General features: G+C 49.2%; 2 protein-coding genes across 4 annotated transcripts in view; one reads left to right on the forward strand and one right to left on the reverse strand.

The window, feature by feature from the left end:
• LOC113994762 (serine/threonine kinase 11 interacting protein) lies at positions 1-19,629 on the reverse strand. 2 transcript variants are annotated; one of them, XR_003543200.2, is made up of 25 exons: positions 19,493-19,629; positions 19,191-19,393; positions 17,051-17,125; positions 16,658-16,753; positions 15,607-15,714; positions 15,318-15,389; positions 14,881-15,010; positions 14,593-14,696; positions 13,714-13,803; positions 12,655-12,696; positions 11,983-12,150; positions 11,595-11,676; positions 11,128-11,490; positions 10,756-10,946; positions 9,656-9,766; positions 8,713-8,908; positions 6,810-7,301; positions 5,220-5,335; positions 4,931-5,028; positions 4,568-4,746; positions 4,234-4,318; positions 3,696-3,778; positions 1,943-2,169; positions 1,277-1,640; positions 1-1,108 (listed from the first exon to the last, which is right to left on the reverse strand). XR_003543200.2 is itself a non-coding variant. In XM_027734159.2 (24 exons), the coding sequence occupies exons 1-24, from the start codon at positions 19,545-19,547 to the stop codon at positions 1,500-1,502; spliced, it is 3,507 nt and encodes a 1,168-aa protein (XP_027589960.1). In that variant the 5' UTR covers positions 19,548-19,629; the 3' UTR covers positions 1-1,499. The 2 variants fall into 2 exon arrangements, 1 of the variants encoding a protein (XP_027589960.1); XM_027734159.2 differs by having other exon boundaries at positions 1-1,640.
• Positions 19,288-20,727, forward strand: part of SLC4A3 (solute carrier family 4 member 3) — a 33,891-nt gene continuing 32,451 nt past the window's right edge. The window contains exon 1 of one of the 2 annotated variants that reach the window (XM_027734158.2): positions 19,288-19,310. The gene's annotated coding sequence lies outside the window, so the exon portion shown is untranslated. Of the gene's footprint in view, positions 19,311-19,866; positions 19,961-20,727 lie in introns of those variants that run through there. The other variant, XM_027734157.2, reaches the window with a different exon arrangement.

Raw genomic sequence — 20,727 nt, forward strand, 5'->3', positions numbered from 1 at the left:
TGAATGTCAAACACATGTCTTTATAAAAATCAAGATCACATTGACATAAAATAGAGGTTTTGTCACCAAGGATTGAACAGTCAGAAAACTTGCCCGAAACTGTGGGTTGAACACTCATAGCAAGACAGAGACATTACTTTGGGAAAAGTGACCATCAGTAAGGTCCCTGCTTGGGGTATCAGATCCCACCTGGCAGCACTTTAATGTAACAAGTCCATTTCTGCCCACCACCACAGGGAGCTTCAGCTGCATCAAAAGACCACACACAGCATCTCACCTTGCTCTTCAATGGCCAGGGCAGAGACCCTATGACACAGCAAACCCTGGCCAGGCAGCAGCATTTAACTCTATGCAGGAAAAGTTGAGACAAAGTAAAGCCTCATACAGGGAAAAACCTAGGGGTAGGTACTACCACCTTCACAGCCACAGCAGCAACAGCTCCTGAGAGAGGCAAGCCTCTGAGGGTCTGTGCAGCCAGTAACCAACATGCTGGGGCTGGAAGGCCATAGGACGCCCACCTGAGGGCAACTGTCAACGAAGAACACCATAATCAGTACCTCCTGTCAGTATAATGCTGTCTGGGTCTTACTCCTTGGTTTCTGCTTGGCAGCCAAGCAGGTGGAGAAGATTAGCCCAGATCCCACCAGCACCCACTCTGAACAGGAAGGGGAGAATGGCTTGAATCCTGTGAGATGCTTGGGAACTCCTAAGGCTGCAGCAAAGCTAGTATGGAAGACCTTACAAAGATATTACAGCACTGCAAGAGGATGAAATAAGGAAAACATGACAATTTAATAAATATAAGCTTTTATTACAATAGAAAATAGTAAAACTCATGTTAAAATAGACTCTTCCTTTTGGACTGCTCAGAAAAAGCCTAACCCTTGCTTTTACCTGCTTGTGCCCACCAAGGTCCTGATCCGTATGCAATGAGCAACACATTTCTGTGACGAGAACCTCGAGGCTCCTTCCTCCCCAGTGACAGTGAAAGACTACAGCAGCAGACTGAGCTGCACCCCACCAGGCAGACAGGTAAGGGCTCTCTGTGGGGTTGTGTACAATATGCTTCATCACCTTGTGCAATCAGGCTTCTGTTGGAAGCAGGCAGCTATAGGGAAACCGTGGACAAGAAGGAGGAAGAAGAAAAAAAAAATCATCAGCAGATAATGGTAGCTGTCCTGAGACAGCTAGGAAGGCAGCAAATACACCTCCTAGAAAGACCACAGTGCCCAACTGCCCTTGGGTAGCTTTATGCGCTACCCCAGGCAACACCCACCACCTTATCCTTCCATGGCCAGTCCAGTGCAAATGAATGACTGTGCAGTCTGAACCATCGTGTGCTCCTCTCTTCCTCACCAAAAAGGGCCAGGGGCAAGAGTAGAGTCGAAAGCAGAGGCCACAGAACAGCAAGGTCAGATGGGAGTGGGAAACACTTGTGCACCATTGCCAGCACAGCAGTACTCTTGACTCCAAGTCCTGCCTGTCTGCAGCCAGCAAGCTCACTCCAGTGCCTCGTACACAGCCCTCCGTAGCTCGATTGAGAACATCTCCTCCCAGGGACTGCGGATCCACTCCACCAGCTCTACCAGGAGCTCAGGGCACTCTGTGCGAATGTGCCAAGTGCTCTCCACCTTCAGTACCTGGGAGGGAGGAAAGAGAGGGAGGCAAATGAGCAGACTAGCCTGAAAGGCACAGATCAGCACTGAGCCACTATCCCCCAGCACGGGTGCCAGCTCCTCCCAATTCCTCTGTGACCTCTTCCTCCCTCTCTGTTGCCAGCAGTGGAGTGTCCCCACATGACTTTCCACTGTGCTCCCCTGCCTCTGGGGTGCAAGGCCCTAGGTTAGGTTGGGAGATGACAGCCCCAAGACACTCTTGCAGGAACAGGATCTGAGCACAATCAGCCCCCAGCATCTTGACCTCATGACCGCCTCCTGGTTACCTCATCATAAAGCATCAGCTTGATGTCACAAGGACAGAGACGATAGGTTATGACATTGCTAATACTGGTGATCGGCTGCTTCTCTTTCAACTGGATGTTGCTCCTAGGAGGCATTTCTGCCTCATGGTCTTCATCCAAGGAGGGCAGCACCTGCCACTGGTGATTCTCCTCCAGCAGAAACAGCATGCTTCGGGTGCCCAGCAGGGTCACAGGGAAAGCAGATGCCCCTAAAAGGATATGAGGGAATAGGAGAGGCTTTGCTGAGAGCCTGAGTCACCACAGAATCAGCTTTGCTTTCCGTTCCTCCCCTAGGGAAATCCTTTCTAACAGTAGTAACTTGGGTGAACAGCCTTATCCAGCTTGCTGACTGAGGAGGGGAGCAGGGTAGTGAAATGTGGCTGGGCTTGACCAGCTTATCCAAACTTGTTGCAGGAGCAAGCGTATGAAAGGCCACCGCCCAGCAAGCCTTGTCCAGCCCATGTCCTCAAGTGAGGCAGGAAAAGCCACTTGAGTCCTTTGACTTCTTAAACAGCACTTTACTAATCCTCAGTTAAAACTCAGCAGCTGCAGCTCAAAGGCTGCCTTTTTTGGCCTGAATACGTCTGGCTGCAGATATCTGATGAGTGGAACAGAGAGCACATAAAGTTTAATACCAAGCTGGGATGTGTCACAAGTATTGGCAGGAAGCAAAGTAGTTTTGATAAACTTTAGGGAACATAAATATAATCCAGCTGACTTCATTGGGTGCAAATTAAAAGCACTAGAACTTGGGAATAAGTTAGGTGCACAAAAATAGGGAACCACTAGCAGAACTGGCTGAGGTCACAAGGGATCACAAGCTGATGCAGCAACATGTTGCCTTTCTCATCACATCTCACTCTTGGGAATTAGTAGGAATATCAGAAATGGGATGTTTAATTAATCCTGTCTACTTGGCAATGAGATCTCAGCTGGAATTGTGTCCAGTTTTGGGCACCATACTCTAAAAGAGGAGAAAACTGTAGAGTTAAGAAAAACACACTTTAAACTCTCCCTCCCACAGGCTATTTGTTCAGCTCCAGGAGACCAAAAAATGTACTTCCCAGATTCCTTCTGATGGTCGTTCTCTCACACCTCCCCAATGGCCAGTGGTGACCAGGGGTACAAACGCAGCAATCAATTGGTCAGAATGTGATTAGGAGCTAGGTTGCTTTTTTTCAGTGTCCCAAGCTAAGATGATATCAGAATTGTTTAGTGAAGACTCAAATCCCAAGTTTAACATATTTGTCCCCCAGCAAGTCCTGCAACAGAACTTAATGGGCTCCAGCAGGCTGCTCCTGTACTGTCATCTCAGGTTCTGGACACCTACTTCTGTTTTCCCAAATAAAGGAGCCTTTCAGCAAGTCACACAGACCAGATGTTGTTTATGACCCCTCATCTTTCCCTCAGATCAGGGCAATGATCCAGCCTTCAGATAATCTCCAGCTTCTCAGAAACCATCCCGAGTTGTCAACAAACCTGGTGTGCAAGACCAACTTGCTCCCTAGAGCCTAGACTTTGATGTAGAAAAGGGCTGGTAAATTCACTGGATGTACAGAAGTATGCTGCTATCCTACACGTCCCAACACTAAAAAAGAGCCCTCACCCATGCCCCCACCCCATTCATGCTGGATGAATGGCCCAGCTCTTTTCCCACAGACTGTACACTAAAAACACAAGCATGTAAGCACATAGCACAAGGTATGGGACACCTGGCCACTGAGATCTCCTGTACCTTGGATCAGGTAGGCCAGCAGGTAGAAGAAACAAGTGTCATCTGCAGCTGCAGAATCTGTGGTCTTGGAATCCAGCAGAGGCCTGGAGAGATACAACAGCAAGTGAATCAAGGAAGCACTCTGTTTCTAGTCTAGATTTGCTGAGAATTAGCTACGGTTCACTGCCCTCTTGGGGAAGGGAAGGACCCATCTCTTCCAGATGTTGCAAAAGTCCTCTCTCTGACTACCACCTTGCCAGCTAGGAGTGAAATGCTTCTTGCAGGTGAGAAGGCGGCCCTATGCGTTCCTCTTTTTCTCTCCTCTAGAAAAGCTGAAATTGCCCTGCCTGGCTCAGTCCATGACACCCCTTTGTTCACTCCCTCTGCAGCAAGCACCTGAGACAGCTGCCTTAAACCTGTAACATAGGCCTGGCTGCCACTCCGGGGGTGCCTCCTCCTTTCTGCTACCCTGTTTCCAGCACCATGCTTCCCAGAGCCTGCTGGACAAGCAGACATCCCTTTCTATCTCAAATCCCAACCTCTCATAGGCTGTTCTTACCATAGCCAGTGTTGTGGATTCATTTCCACAGTGGGGATTTCCTTCACCTTACTCCTGTGCTTAGCAGGCAGTTCTTGCATGAGATCTAAAGAGGGGGAGAAGGCAGAGATCTTTTATTGCAAATCCAAGAGCAGTACATAACAGTTCAGGATGCTTCTCTAGTCTTTAGAGAGGCACTGCAAGTTATGATGCCAGTAGGGTTCTCCCACAGCTCTTTTTCTGAGCTGGCCAGAAGCAAATTTCCATCATATATCCAACAATAGCTCTCCTGATAGCTCCCTAAGAGCAAATATTTCAGATCCTGTCCCCTACCCCTCTACAGCTCTACTCTTACTTGTCAGGGTCTGCAGGAACTGGTCACAGCAGCTTTGGCTCCGGATCAGCAGATTGTAGGAGGCTTTCGGATTCTCAAACTCCATTCGCAAGCTCTGGTGGCACAGTCCCACTTCCAGATGGGAAATATCAGACAGGTAGTGAGAGTCACTCTTCTTCAGCCAGTCTGCAGGTTGTCCCCTAATCACAGAGCACAGCCCTCAGCTGCAGCAGGTTGCCCCATTTCCTCTCCCACATCAGACTGCAACAGGGAGGTTTGCCAGAAGAGCCTCTGCATGTCACCACACACCTCCAGGGTAAGGTTAGCATAGGCTAACACAGGCTGGCACTACCCAGCTCTCACAGACTTGCTCAGGGTTCTCACCTGATAGCCCCGATGACTTCCAGCACATAAATCTTGAGATCAGAAGCAACCAGGATTGAGAGGAACTCTCCTTGCCGGCCAAACTTCACCATGACCACCTAGAACACACAGATGGTGGGTCATAGCCTTGGCTTGCCCCTTGCCAGTTTACCCACAGAAAGGACAGACTCAAAGACACTTCAGCTCCCTTCACACCCCCCAGTCTCTGGGATGCCACCCCAGCGCAGAACTTGCAGGGTGGCAAGAGGGACAGCTGAAGAGCTGTTGGAGTGGTGCTGTGGCAGCTCACCTTGAGGAAGCACTGGAACTCCTCAGCATTCTCCTCAAAGACCTCCATATCCAGGTACAGCTTCAGGCGATGATCCACCGAACGGAAGTCCCTTGTGTTCAAGACGCCGTTTACAGCTGAGGAGAGCAAAGGGCAGCACTGACACTCTGTCCACTGACCAGGTGCTGCCCAGCCATGTGGAATGGCACCAGGGTAACAGCATCACCCCCTCTGCACAGCTGCTTCCATCAAGTCTCTCCTCAAAACAAAGGGCCAAACCCAAGGCCTTACAGGCCACAGGTCTCCATGTGGAGATACAAGGGCACTTCATCGCTCTGACACTTGTTTTTTTTCACCTATACAAAGCTTTGATCTAAGCCAGCTTCAAACTATGCTCAGCTGTCTAGTCACAGGAGGACACTGCTTTGCTGCCAGATTTGGCAGGAGGGCAATTCTTTATCACAAAGCCAGAAAATCTTTCTCGTTTCAGCTGGTGTCAGTTCAGGTCAACTTTTTAACTCTGACTTTCATCGTGGCAAGGTTAAAGGGTCCTGAGGAAGACACCAATAAAACTGCTAAAGAACATAATTATGTTTGTCATGCAATTGTATGACCAAATAATTTATACAACAGCCACAATACTGTCTGAGAGTACACACTTCCCAGCGGAGCCTGTTCTCCACCAGGCACACTACGCTAATCAACTTCTCCTCAGCAGGAGCTTTTTCATAGGCTGTTTTAAATTGAGACCTTGCGATTTGACCCAAGAGACTGCTTTATTTCTCACACATAAAGTGTACAAGACTGAATATAGCAATCCTAAGCTGTGGTTCTCATCAGCTCCGCTTCAGAGGCACAGCAGTCTTGAAGGGCTGATCTATAGATCATGAAGCTGATGGGTTCGCAAATCAGAACTAGACTCAGCTGCAGTAGAGTGATTTGGTGGGCTGGACCAGATAACCTCCACAGCTCCTTTCTAACTTGTTATTCTGTAAATCACAAGCTGATGCCTGGGCAAAAGCAGTCTGCTACATCAGAAGTCTAAGGTCTTTCAAAAATCATTTGTGGACCTCCTAGTAACTGCTGTCTTGCATGACAGCTCTGACACAGCCAGCATGCAGTCTCTTGGACAGGCTTTGTCATCTGAAGCTCACAAAAAAGTGAGGAAAGCAAAAGCAACTGTAGATCCACTAACAGGGCCTCCTACTTACACACCAGCCTCACACTACACTTAAGCCAAAGAATAAATACAGAAAAATTGTGCATACTGTCGTCCAAAGGTAATGCTCCAACTGGCAGCTATCGGGTGCCACAGGAACCCAGTGTGTCCGTAACTGAGCAGAGCACCTTTCAGAACATGACCCTATTACTCAGAGAGTAAGCAATAACAGGGATTAGGAGCTGACTCACTTTTCCCTACCTTCAGGCATGAGGATTTAACAGAGGAGAATGCAAAACTCTGCTCTCAAAAACTATACAGTTACAGCTGCTCATACTTGATGTCCTCCTCTCCATTAAACAGGAGGCAGTGTACCCAGCAAGCACCACAAATAAAGCCCAGTGAATAAGCTGTCCACACCCCTAAACTCTGGACAGATCCTACATACTCACAGGGACTGAGATTCCATGTTTCCTCGGACTCAGAGTTCAAAGAGAGCTGGGAAGGAGTGGGCCCCCGAGAAACACTGTAACGGTAGCTTCCCATCAAGCTGCCCCCATTGGTGTCTGTGTGGCTGAGGGACAAGTACTGGCTCTTCATGCTCAGCTCCTTCCCGCAGCCCCCATCTGAACCACGGGAGTTGGAATGAAGAGCGCCTTCAGGCTCACTGCTCAGCTCTGGGGTCCTGGTGCTGTTGGTGGTATCCACCTCCGAGCTGTCCTCCCCGCCGATGTAGAACTTCCTGCTCTCACTGGCCAGGACAGGTGTTTCCTCTGGGCCCTCCTGCTGGCTGCCTCCCTCCAGCACAGAGTCTGAGAGGTCCTCACTCGTGCTGTCGGCACCAGCCGGCACAGGTGTGCTGGAGCACACCTCTGAAGGCAGAATGACCACATGGTCACTGGAACAACAGGGACAGGCTGTGGGCTCACCAGCTGCTGCAGGATCTGCGGAAGATTTTGTCAGGGATAAAGAAAAGCCAAAGCAGCTCTCCCCTCGCAAGGTTTTACTTCCCCCCCTCCTCTGCAAACTACAAGCCCTCCCTTTCAAAGTAGACAATAGTTACAGTCTAACTTGAGCAGCTTGTTGAGCAACTTCGTTCAGAATCATATCCTACATACCTCCCCTCACAAGAAATTCTGGATCAGTGCCAATATCCACATAAAATAGTTATGCTCAGATTTAGAGTAACCAGCATGTGCTGTGGTTGCAACTGAAACTACATCAGGGCTTTGGCTTATGACGTTCCTCCACATCCACAGGAGCTCACAAAACCTTTGAAGCCCAAGCTCATGACCAGTCAATCCAACCTTCCTTAGGCACCTCCCTCCCTGGCTTGGTTTATCCTCCAGTCAACCATACCACAAGCAGGCTATGTCCCTCTCCCAGCTGTCCTCATCCCTCCTGACCCTGATTCCTGATGCTCCCTTCACCCACACCAGAACAGACTCCCAGCCGAATCATGGGACTCCTTGGCAAAGAGAGGAAAGTGTCCCAGGGGAAAGGAAAGTGCTGCAGCCAGGACAGCACTTCTGCCTCCACTGCAGTACTTCAATCCCAGGAAATTTGTCAAACAGCATCATCAAGCCAAGGCTGGGCACTCCCCACTTCAAATATAAAGTGAGCTTTGAAAAACTCAGCAGTCAGAAGATGCCTATTCAGCACTAGCCAAGTCTTAGCCAAAATACCACATCTAGTTTTAAACACCCAAAGAAAAATGTGGACAAATGGGAAAGAGTACAAAGGAGACCAGTAAGAAACTGCATGAATGAAATACGAATGACAAGCAAATTATCTAGAAAGTTGAGCTTATTTAGTATAGAGGACAGAAAACAGGACAAGTTGTGGGGGGAGAACAATGGCCCTCAATTACAAAGAAAGGAATGAATTGCTCTCCAAAAGGGCAGCAAGAATGGGTTTACACTTCACAGCCAGGAAGACTTAAGTTAGGGTTAGCCATAGTTTTACCTGAAATACTGGGACATATTCCCTGGAAGCTTCTGTTAGCAAAAGGCCTTTAGAACAATTAAGTCTCTGTGGCAGAACTGACTAATGACCTTTAAGGCCCCTCCCAGACTCCAGTTTCCAGCACCCCTATGTTCCTCCAGACCCCAAGCCCCCAGAACAGAAGTGCTGTTTGCCTAACCTTAAACCAGTGGCTTATACATGCTAGGAAACAAGGCAGGCTCTTCCCAGTCCAAGTAGGTCAAGTGAGAGTATATCCCACAACAGACTTTAATTCCATCACAGCCAAGGCATCACCTCCTTCTATACATTCCATGCTCTGCACCACAGCTGCCACTCTGAAAATCTGCCTGGGCATTACCAAGCATCCTTCTCCTAGACACTAAATCCTACCTTGATTTGAGGCAACTAGGGGCTCCAGGATTTTGGTGTCTCCAACCTCTGAAGGATAGGAACCTTGATGCCAGGAAGCCAGGGAATGTGTAAACTCCTGCTTGCATTTCAGGCACTGGAACTTTGTTGATCCCTTCTCCTGGTCCCGATTTCGCCGATTCTCCTCAACAGCTGGGGACAACACTTCAAGGACATTCTAAAAGTAGCAGCACAAGGAAAAGAGTGTTAGCAGGCAGCTATGATTGTCCTAATAAAACCAAGCTTCTGACACCAGCAAGTTTCTTCACATGCCTCACTACAGCATTTTAGAGTGCGAGGGGTACAGGGACTTTCACAGGTGTGCAACACTTGCCAAGGGCACGGAGCTTCACTGCAGAAGACCAAGAGAACCTGTTTTTGCAGGTCTGTGCCTTGAATCTATGTACTGACAGGTTCCCTCTGGAACTCTAGTTTCAAAGGTCCCATCTATTTGTGTCTTCTCTTTAACAACTTGTTTAAATATACTTAAACAGTATCCTAAGAAAAATGCTTGGGTTAGAGACCAGAGTCTCTACAGCAGCTGTGTGGACCAGAGCTGCCATAGCACTGACACTCACTGTCTAGAGGGCTAAGTACAGGCTGGCACATCACTCAGAACACACGAAACATTATGCTGCACATGCACAGTACGTAACAACCACTAGCTTGACTACAAACTTTTCACCCCAAGAGAAAGAAAGCTGCAAGACTTTCCCCTTGAGAGCACCCTTTATGCTGCAGGAGCTTCACTGCCCACGGCCATGCTCACAGGGCCCTCCACAGGTCATCTGTGCAGCAGAAGAAATCCCAACAAGCCAGACATGGGCAGCAGGTGCTCATGTGTTCTGAGAACAGCAGCCCTTTGCTGGCTGGAAGAATCCAGTGTCCTGCAGTAACACTGCCCCCCTTCCCAGGCCTTCCCCACCTGTAGACACTGCTCTGGGCAGTCATCAAGCACCACATATTTGCGCTTCTGCCGGTCCTTGCGAATGTAGCTGAAGTGCAACACGAGGACAGGGAAAACTCGCTCCAGGTCCTGCAGGAGACAGAAAACACCCATTTTAGGAAGAGAAAGCAGTTTTCAGTATACAGACTACATTTGTTTGCAACCAGCTGAAACATGGCCATACAAGCACTTAATTTAGTGAGCCCTGAGCAGCCCTCCATAGCTGATAGCATTTGGGAGTCTGGTAAAATGGGCATAAACAAAAATAAACAAATATAAAGCAAACAAGTGCTGACAACACTTGTGTTGAGTGCTTGAAAAATTGCACGAGTGCTTGAAACTTACAACAGTAACTTTCAAGGCTTAGAACAAAGCATTTCAAACAAAACACCTTTTCATGAAGGTATTTCAGAAGAATATCAAGCCACAAACATTCCAAAAGGCACAAGGGCAGGATTTAAAAATGAGTTGGAGCTTTTACAGAAAGCAGTATTGGAGAAACCTGTAAACATGTCTGTGCACAGACTGAATGTTAAAATCCTACCACAAGGAAAAAGACATTTCCAAACTCCCTTTCTAAAGAACCACAAAAGCCAAACAAGGCTGGTAGTGCTAAAGTGTGCACCTAGAGCAGATGGCAAACTGCCCACTGAGCTACCAGGAGTTTTCTAAACATCAGAGTTAGCTCAGTGCTGCACTAGAAACTGAGCAATCCACAAACAGTCCTCCAAGGCCAGGCTGATATCCCACTGAGGAACGGACAGGAAGGAGGTCACCATTTCATCTCAGTCCTCTTGAGAAGTCTCTCATTCTTGCATACTGGAACAAGTTCAGCCATTGTCTTTTAATTTCAGATTTGGAATAAATTTGATGCTGGTTTCTGCTGCATTATTGCAGGTACTTTAAGCAATACAGATGCTCTTAGATACACATGCATTGGGTGGAAGAGATGCTTTTTCAATCAGTCTTTGCAGGAGCTAGGAAAAGACCTGCAGGATTCTCTGACAGAAGTCCAAATGCAGAATGCTGGCCCAGCCAGTGAGTAAGATGACAAAGACTCACACAGAGGCATAACTCACCATTCTCTTCCAGCTCAACTCGGAGGTCTCCACATTCTGCAGGCATTTCAGCTCCAGCTTGTGGAGAACTCTGGCAGCCTTCAGTTCCACCTCAATCACATGCTTAGCTGTGACTCGCAGGAAGATCCAGTCTGGCTCTGGGTCCCCTTCACCTTCTATTTGGCTCACCAGCACTGGCTGGCACAGGTCCACTGCCAAGCAAGACACAGTACGGGTCAGCACATGCAGCAGGCCTTCAGGCCCACTGGGCCAAGGTCCTTAGAATTCCCACAATAGTGGGCAGCATGATAAAGCTTCAGAGATATCACATTTGATTCATCTATTCTGTCGTCACCCAAGCCCTCAAACACAGCAGTGAAAGGACATGTTTACCTTCTGGCTTCTCTTCTTCCTCTCCTAGCATTAGCTCATCTGCCTCCTCTTCTCCCCTCTGTTCTCCTTCCTCAGGCTCATCCAGCTGTACTTCAGGCTCTTCCTCCTTCTCAGTGTCATTCAAAGGAGGAGAGGATTCCTCCTGGGCTACCTGGGGTTTTCCTTGCTCTAGGTCAGAGCTCTCACTCTGCAAGTCCATGGCAGCAGGTCTGCCTGCGATCTCATCTGCAGAACGGCTACGGGAGATGACAGGTACTTGGTCGTGCTCCTCCAGGTGTCTCTTGTACTGCAGCCAGTCAGCACCAAAGCGATCTCTGAAGCTGGCCAAGCGCTTCATCTCCTTCTGATGCTGTAGGACCAGGCCTGCAGACAGAAAACTTGGGAAGCATGAAAATAGTTACCAGGCCAGAATACTCCTCTTACTGTGGGCAGTTCAGCTGCTACGTTACTAAGAAGACAAGCCTCACCAGCAGAGAGAGGTAATGCCTGGGGCTCGTGTTCCGTGTCACTCGGCTCTGAAATACTCGCTCTGCGCACTTTGATTTTACCCTGGAAAAGGCAAGGTAAGAATAGTTGGGAGGGATCAGAACAACCAAAAAAGCATCTGATGAGGGGCTCTGCCAAACTGAAGGGTTTATAGATGTTACAATGTAGAAGCACACCATGAAACATTTTACATGGTATATCAAGACTGATGTTAAGCCCAGCCTGTTCCTCAGACACAGCAGCGCAGAGGCTCACTAACCACACAGACAGTACCAGACCATATCCCACTGCATGAGGCTTTCACGTCAAGGCAGCCCCTTCACCCAACATGCCAGCTACATGCTTGAGAAGTTATGTCAGTTCCCTGACCTTGCTTTTCTTCCGAGGGAGCCTGACAGCCACATTCTCTGCTGGGGACTGACTGTCACTGAAGTCTGCAGCACATGAACTCTCCAGAGCACTGCGGTCCAGTGTGGTCTTCTCTGAGGTAGAAGTGTGGATGGACTGTGACACACTTTGCACAAGTCTTGGAAGGTGCTAAAGTAAGAAGAAAAGACCATTGCTGGCTGAGTGCAAAGGGCAGACAAGGTGACCAAGCCACAACTCAGGCTGATAACTTCCCCACCCCTCACCCCAAACTTTCACCATCTCAGTCAAAGTAGTGACAATAGATCCTGCCTGGTTGACTGGATTGTTTATCACAACCACTCTGATTTAACTGATTTAACTCTGCCTTTCTAAAGCAGATGGGAAACTGATAACAGTTTGTTTTGCTGACATGTAGTTCAAGTGTCAAGCACCAGACAGCACCTGAAGAGGAAACAGGCAAGGTTCCAAGTCCTGCAAAGCTACATAAGCCAGAATAAGTTTCACTGGCCAATTCCAACAATTACTAGGAATCAGCATGGACTGAGACAAAATGACAAAATGTCAAAGTCATGGCAGCCCATATAGATTTAATGGGACACATAACAATGCAAAAACCTGTCAGAGTTCCCAGTCCCAAAGCCAGTAAGATCAGTTTTTAACAATTATACTTACCATTAGGTCCGAGGAAGAGAGTGGCTCCCCATCCAAGAAGAACTGTAATTAGAGACCCATTTGCAATCAGATTCCATTTGGCTGGCACATACTCAGGACAACTTCTGCTGACTCCTACTCCCCTTCAGGCCACCCTAGGGTTGGGATCCCTGGCACAAAACTGCAAAGAGACAACCCTGTTCCTTCCTATCCATCACTCCTTCAATTGTAGCCACCTGACCTAATTGCATACAAGGCCAGAAGGGACCATTGGGTCTTCCTGTTTACACACTTTATGACTTCTAGAAACATATCCAAGACAGTTCACAGAAGAGCTACAATAGATTATTCTGCAACAACTCAAATTGTTTTGAAAGGCACTCACTTTCAAAGCTTGTACCTGACTTCTAGCCTGAATCCACCTAGCTTCCAGTAACTTGAGCTCAGGGAAAGCTTTCTCCAAGATGCAGTTTGAAGACAATGAATCCAGCCATTTGCCACTCATATGAAAGGGCAGACCAGCTCTGGAACACCTCTGACCCTTAGCAAGTAAGTTTACTTTGTTAAATTGCCAGAACGCTGGCTTTGTTGGCTTCTTTATTTGAAATGAGATTACCAAAAACTGGCCTAAGCACTGGAGTGCAAGGGAACAGTGATGACACCTAGCTGAGAGCAGAGTGATGGGGAGAAAGAAAGAGGTGGCTGTGGCAGTACATACTTAGGTAAAGCGGGCCAAAACTGTGAGTTCCTTCTTTGCGCAGTCCAGCTACACAGTTACTATTTAGCAGGAAGAGAGTAAAGTTTTGGAACCATCGGTCAGCAAAAGTGAAGACATACTAAGATATGAGGTCTTGCAAACTTGAGATCAGTATTCAACTCTGCCTGGCCAGTGCACCACATAAAAATTTAAGGAAACACTACTCTATATAAAAAAAAAAAAAAAAAGGCAACCACAAAACAATCACCACTGTTACACCACTGGAATAAATTTACAAGTTTCTTTTTCCACACTTGCCCCTGAGTGTCAGAACACCCTACACCTTCAACAGCAGGGGCAGAAGGCACATGGCTAATACTCACATTGGAGGAGGCTGCCCTAGGAGACAGATGCACAATGGCTGCAGATCGGTGATTTTGATGGAACCATATCGGGTTTCCCTCTAAATGCAGCTGGGTGAGGGAAATAGACAAACTGTTATTAGAAGCAATATTCTATACCCTAATCTATTCTGCCTGCAGGTTTCAGTCTTTCTCTCTGCCTTGGGAAATATCCTTGCAGTGGGACAGTAATCAGGCCAGGAGAGGACTAAGCTTTTACAATGCTTCCTGAAATTAGTTCAGCAAATAGAAAAGGAGATTAAAGGACTTCCTACTCATGCCCCTAAATTATTATGAGTTTTTCAGTACTGACTCTGAGAAGTGTTAAGAGAACAGTCCTTTGCAGGCCCAGAGAAGCTGTGGATGCCCCATCCCTGGAAGTGTTCAAGACCAAGCTGCATGGGACTTTGAGCAACCAGGTCCAGTGGGAGGTGTACCTGCCCATGGCAGGGAGGATGGAACTAGATCTTTAAGGTCCTACCAACAGAAACCACTTTCTGATTCTATGATCTTCTTTCACAAGCACTATAGTGACTGCAGTGATCCTCCTTCAGACTTCTCTGAACATATAAATTCACAACAGGACTATGGGAGGATCTTCACTGAACTTGATAGTGTTAAAATCGGAAAGAAGGAGCAAGGAAGTGGGGATGAATATACGTAAAAGCTTGAGCAGGGGTCACCAAAACTGAAGGCTGAAATACAGGTATCTAAGGCTCCCCCATCAGTTTCACACATTAAAATTAAATGCTCAGGAGTTGAACTTATCTTTCAAAACTTTCTTCTTACCACAAAGTCTCCATCTTGCACACCCTGATCATGAAATCTCTAATCTACCAACCCATCAGGCTTTATGCTTACTTTTTTTAAACAGTGCAGAGTGGACAATGGTGCCAAGTGGGCATGTTCCAGCAGCAGGTTATAGGCCACATCAAGGTGCTGCAGATTCACAAGCTGCTCCACCCCTGTGAACAAAGCAAGAAACCATCAGCATGCTAGAAGATATAACTTAGTAACCTCCCACCTATCCCTCTCTCCCAAAATTGAACCCTAATAAAAATAGTTGTGCCCAAGATTTCAAGTTCTGTCCCTTCTCAAGGAAGACGGAAAGGCCTCAAGCTCAGAAATGCTCCTCCCTTGTAAGCTCACCATTAATGCTGTCAAGCTCGTTGTTGCGCAGGATCAGTGTCACCAACTTGGATCGGCTGAAGATGCCAAGGTTTGGCACCTTGGACAGGAAGTTATAAGCCAGATTGAGGTACTCTAGTTCTGTAAGGGTCTGTTCAGAGAGAAGAGCAGCACCAAATCAATTGGGAGCCCAGCTCAAAGCCTGACCCTGAACTCAAGACAGGGCACTAGCTTCTACCATTTTTTCCATTCCAACAAGGTCAATAACAAGGGAGTTTCTTAAGATTGTTTCTGCAGAAAGACTTTGATGTTCACATTGGGAGTGGTTTGTCTAGGGGCACTCAGCATGATCTAACTGCTTTACAAAATTTGCTAGGAGCAGCTTTCTCCTTCCTCATCAACTTCAATGGAGCACAGAAAAGGACTGGACATGGATTGAACTACCAAAAGACACTCACCGTTAAATAGCGCTCACAATCCTGGATCTTGTTATGACTCAAATCCAAGACCCTCAGAGCATTTAGTAATTGCTGAAGGACAAAAAGATTAGGGTTAGATCTAGATTAGATCCTACAAATGTCTCCACTGCAGTACAAAAAGCCTGCCCTGCTGGGAGAGGCCAGCAAAATTAACTCTGCTCACTTCCTCCCACCCAGACCTAGCAGCATCAGCAACGGCGGGCCCAGCTCTTGGCTGTGATCATCTCCTTTCTTCCCCTCAGTCATGCAGGAAGGATGCCCCACTCACCAGCGAGTCATCCAAGGCAGTGATTGAGTTATAGCTGAAGTTTACAGTCTGCAATTCCAACCATGGGAGAGCACAGCTCAGATCTCCACCACATGCTGAAATGATTTCCTAGGAAGAAAAGAGGAGTCATTCCTTGGTGAGTACTAGCTGTTACACTAACAGCAGAGGAACACAGGAGAACAGTCAGTCCAGAACAAGGCTGACATACTGTGTTTTACAGACCTTGCCTTGCTTACAGAACCAATGAGTTTTATGCCACTAAAGCAAGTATTTGGAGGTGGTGGGAATCCCACGGCTAGATGTTTAGAAAGAAGGGAGATGCTTTTGTTTCCTGCACTAAAGTGGCAATAGTTAACCTAACTTGTTAGAATTCTTAGGCTCAGAACACTAAGCACAAAGATTCATGCTAACAAAACCTTTTTCAGACCTCCATCAAAGCAAAAGCAAGTTAAACACTTGTGTTCTGACAGACAAAAGAAGCTCTCAAAGCACTCCCTATCAGCAGCTCCTGTTCCCCAGCAGGCAGCTGCTTCTGTGCCCCAGACAGAAACCCAGAGCCCCACAGTCAGCACAGCCCACACCACTCAGTTCTCCATGGCTGGAGCTTGCCTTCACGTCTCGGAAATCTGCTGGGTAGCAGTGCAGATAACATACCAGAGCACAGCATTTCCTCTGATAATCAGCTCTTATTTAAGGCTGCTGAGGTACGATGAAATAAACCTCGACCAGCTGCAGGCCTTGAATGTGGAAACGGCCAGATACACAGAGCTGTCAGACCTAGCTGACATGAATATTGTCTGGAGCCAGAAATTGTCAAGAAGCGAAGAAGGAGAATACAGAGCCCATGTGTACCCAAGCAGGGAATACTTCAACACTGCTTGAGACAGGAGTAGAACCTCAGAATGTGGAAGGGAGAAAAAGCCATACACAACATGCATGGATGGATGGAAGGGTTAACACTGTCTCCTATATCTTCCCTGTGTGAAGGGCTGTAGGATCAAGATAGCCTTTCTCTTGCGATTTTCCCGACGAGCTGTGTAGAGATACTCACCTCCAGTGTACTGATACATTTGCAACACGTTAAAGATTCCAGCTGAGAATAGACAAATCGCAGTCCCCGGAGGCAGTGTGGAGGGACAGACCTCAACTGCAGCAATGATGAGAAAGCAAGGACAACATACATCAAAATATTACAGTATAAGAGCAGCTCACATCTGCAAGAGTTCTCCCACTTTCATGCTGCAGCCTCCCTCTCTGACATTCCAGCCTTTGCTCATACCCAAGTTACACCCCAAGCAAGTGTTACATGAGTTTAGACTTAGCTTTTTAGGGAAGCCACAAAAGCCTACCCAATTTTTAGGAGTAGAGGCATTCTGCAAACACAAAACTAGTCACGAAAAGCCAAACAGCAAGACTCAAAGCCAGTCCTGCCCCCTATACTTACTTCTAGATGCCGGAGGGACTTGAAAGGGAAGATCTTCACAGCAGATTGTAAAACACAGTTTGGAACATGAACAAGCTAGAGAAATGAGAATAGAAGTCTCATGTCAAGCTTGATTTGTACTGCAATACCACCATCCTGACGCACCAATTGCAGCACTTTGAACAGGCTCCCCCTCCAGCTTGGGTATTCACTGACAAGCTCTCCCCCAGTGCTGGTAGCAACACTGTCTCCCAGCCCCATAGCATGATAGAGGTCAAACAAAATAGCACATTAGCAAGCGCTGTCTGGCAAACCACAGAGCTCCTCTTCATCTCCTCTGCCCACATGGCTTCACCACTTTCAGCACCACTGGGAGGTCTGACAGCTGGAGTCCTCAATCAGCCACCACTAGCAAATCTACTGAAGACAAATCTAACTGCTGGAGCTACGTTTATTGAGCAACTGAGCTGAACTAGCACACTGGTGGGAGGTGTGCACGTGCATTTCACTACAAGAGGCCAAATAAGGCAAATCACAAGCAGATACAATGGAAAACAGAGCTGGTCTCCAAGACACCTGTTAGTATTAGACTGAGGTGCCTGCAAATCTCCTCTGCATTCTGTGGTGCAGCCACAGGCCTTTCACCACAGGGCAGTTACAAACACAAACACAGTTTGTGTTCATGTACCAAAAAGCAGTTTATTAAATCCACCTTCTTATGCTTTCTATGGGCAATGCAGAAACAATATTTCAGGCTGCTATTGAAAGTGAGTAATGAAGTAGTTAACACCTCCACTGCAGACAGCAAAGTACAACCAGAGAGACCATCTCTGCCAGTTACATCCATGTTCCCGCAGAAGTGACTCATCAGGTGCAGAACAGACATTCCAAGGCCTCATCACCACTATTGCTTCCAAGCCCTGGCAGCAATGAATCACTGCCCACTGCCTGCCAGCACCAATGCTGCCCATTGAACAAGAGCATCTGTAGGGGAAGCTTGTGCTGGGAAGCTCTAATGATCAATTTTAGCAAAGTTTCTTTCAGATGCCATTCTTGCTGTATGTCTTGATCATCTCCTCTTCTTCCACTGCCTTAAAAATCTGATCAGGCTGCTATAAATTATTAACTTCTCCAAGTAAATCAGTTACTAGACAACAATAAGCAGCTTTCCCTTCTTTACAGGCTTATTACAGAGAGAGTCCATTTTCTGGTTAACACAAGAACTCACCACAACATCCTCCTGATTGCAGTGTCCCTCCCTGCCTCCTCCTGCCAGGACACTCATGTTTCTCCAGAGGCTCTGGGCCCCACTCCAGTCTCCACATTCAGTACACTGCTACAAAATCCTCCCAACAACATTCTCTCTAGTCTCACGGGGAAAACACTTTTAAAGACATCATAGATTGTAGTGCTTAGTCACAACACCTCCTGAGCACCAGTGTGGAACCTAAGAACAGCTGCCAATTCCCCTTCCCCTTTCAGGCCCGTTTCACCTCCCAGCAGTGCCCCAGTGCCGAGTAGAATCATGTGCAGCCCTGTAGCACATGCCACCCTTCAAAAACCTCTCTGAAGAGTTCCTAGAGCTGTACTTTTATCTTCATTACATACTTGTTAAAATTAATGAGGATAAGTTACTAGCAGTGTCCCATGCTGTGAAATCAATCAACAAGAACCACTGCCCAGGCAGGAGCATGTAAAACTCCAAAGTAAGCAGCAGATGGTCTCAGAGTAGCAGGTGTGTACACTGCCTAACTAACCCCTCTGCTCTGCTGCCTTGGGCAGATCAATCACCACTCAGGGAGCACTCGGCTGTGCTCGGCTGCCAGATACTGCCTGAATTGCTCGAGCATTTCAGGAAATAATAATTTCCCAACAATGACACCACTTTACCAAGGTCAGAAGATAATTAACTCCTTCTGCCCCTGTTTTTAACTCCAAGAAACTTTCTGCTGAGCTGCAAGGCTGATCCTAGGTAAATTAGCTATAGACTATCGTACTGAATGAACTACGACTCCACGCAACGACCCTGTGAGAGCCACCCGACCCACTGAGCACACACGCCAGACGGGGGCCATGGGCAACAGAGGAGGCCGTTTTGAAGCTGTGCCTGCCCCCTCCACCGGCCGGCCCTGCAGCACCCCCGGCCCTGGCGTGTACGGACCTTCAGGGAGTGAGTCTTCTGCAGGACGTCGAAGAGGAACTGCGCCTGGAGGATGGCGGCAGTCTCGGCAGGGTGCGAGGGCAGCGCCACGAAGCCCCGGTTCTGGTTGCGGGAGCCCAGGTGATGCTCGAAGACCTGCGTGAGGTGCTGCAGGGTGGGGGTGAGCAGCGTCAGCGTGCTGGAGCCGTCCAGGACGAGGTCCCCTGCAGGGAAGGGGAAGGCAGGGCCGGGCCGTGAGTGCCCACACACCGGGGGCACCGACACGACCCGGTCCCAGCGAGGCTCGGGCGGCCGCCACTCACCGGCGTCCTGCAGCAGCCGCGCCAGGCCGCGCACCAGCGTCTCCGCCGCCGCCATCTGCGGCGGGGAGGCCGAGGCGGCGGAGGTGGAGGTGCCCGGGCCGGCCGGTGCCGCCCCGCCGCCCTTCCGCGTTACCGCCGCGCCCTTCCGCCGCCCCGGCGCGGCGGCCGCCGCTCACATCCGGTTGCCATGGAGCCCGCCCCGGCGTCCCCCTCCCGCGCGGCGGGGCCCGCGCCCCCCGGCCCCCGCCCGGCCCCCCCCCGGCGCCGCCGCCCCGCAGCCCCCCCGGTAAGCGGCGGCGGCCCGGCAGCGGCGGCGGGCGGCGCGGAGCGGGCCGGCGGCAGGCCGGGGGGCAGCGCCGCCCGCCGCCAGCGCGGCACGGCACGGCACGGCACGTGTCGGGCGGAGCGTGGCGGCGGGGCCGGGGCGCGGCGCGGCGGCGGGCGGCTCTCCTGCTCCGGCGGTGCGAGGTACGGGCCGGGGAGGGGGTGGGTCCCGGCGCTTGCCTCTGCGCTGCCCCGGCTGCAGCAGCCCCGCCTGGCTGCCTTTCCCCAGCCCCGTGTGCGGGGCGCTCCGGTGCTGCACGGTGCGTGGGGCGGTGCGGGTGGCTGCACGGTGCGGGGCATGGTTCACGGTGCATGGCATGGCACGGTGCGAGGCGGTGCATGGCGCGGGGCACGGCACCGCACGCAGCGCGCTGCCCGGTGCTGGATGCGACGCGGCGTGGAGCAGTCCCGCGCTCGGCACGGCACAGTACGTGGTGCAGTGACCCCAGTGCCTGCCTATGTCCCTTCCCTCCTCCGGCTGTACGTGTATCTGTCAGAGCCGTCCGTATGTCCAGTGGAGGGATTGGTCCTCGTTACTGTCTGGTGCTGGCAGTTCATTCTGGACTGGGTTTTGTTCCGTGTGTTCGTGTATGTGTCTGTGAGCTGCATCGGCTCCGTCCCGTCTGGTACCTCTGTGAAGGGCCTCTGAGGTAGAGTCATGGAACAGATCGGTGCTTAAGGAGTGAATGGCTGTGGTGGTTCATCCAGGGTAGTTGAGTATAGGATTCATTGAAATATTTAAACCTTCTGAAGTACTTGTGTAATATTACAAATTTCAACATAGCCATGTGGTAAAGAGATCCACAGGTTAAATCCTTTATGCCTGGAAACTTTGTGTGTTTACTGTCTTGTGTTGCCTTTGCGTTCTGTTATGTGTGTCCATTTCTCTGACGTGTCAGAGGAGAGGTAGA

Source organism: Pipra filicauda, unplaced genomic scaffold (genome assembly GCF_003945595.2).
Source record: "Pipra filicauda isolate LSUMZ 115617 unplaced genomic scaffold, ASM394559v2 scaffold253_size2546935_pilon, whole genome shotgun sequence".
Classification (NCBI taxonomy): Eukaryota; Metazoa; Chordata; class Aves; order Passeriformes; family Pipridae; genus Pipra; species Pipra filicauda.

Excerpts from the sequence above, each read along its gene's own strand:
- LOC113994762 (XM_027734159.2), bottom strand. The coding sequence starts at position 19,547 with ATGGCGGCGGCGGAGACGCTGGTGCGCGGCCTGGCGCGGCTGCTGCAG. Across the intron at positions 5,336-6,809 it reads AACATGGAATCTCAGTCCCT|CTGTAAACGGCGTCTTGAAC; the intron begins GTGAGTATGTAG and ends TGCTCTCCTCAG. Across the intron at positions 2,170-3,695 it reads GCTGGCCTACCTGATCCAAG|GGGCATCTGCTTTCCCTGTG; the intron begins GTACAGGAGATC and ends ATATCCTTTTAG.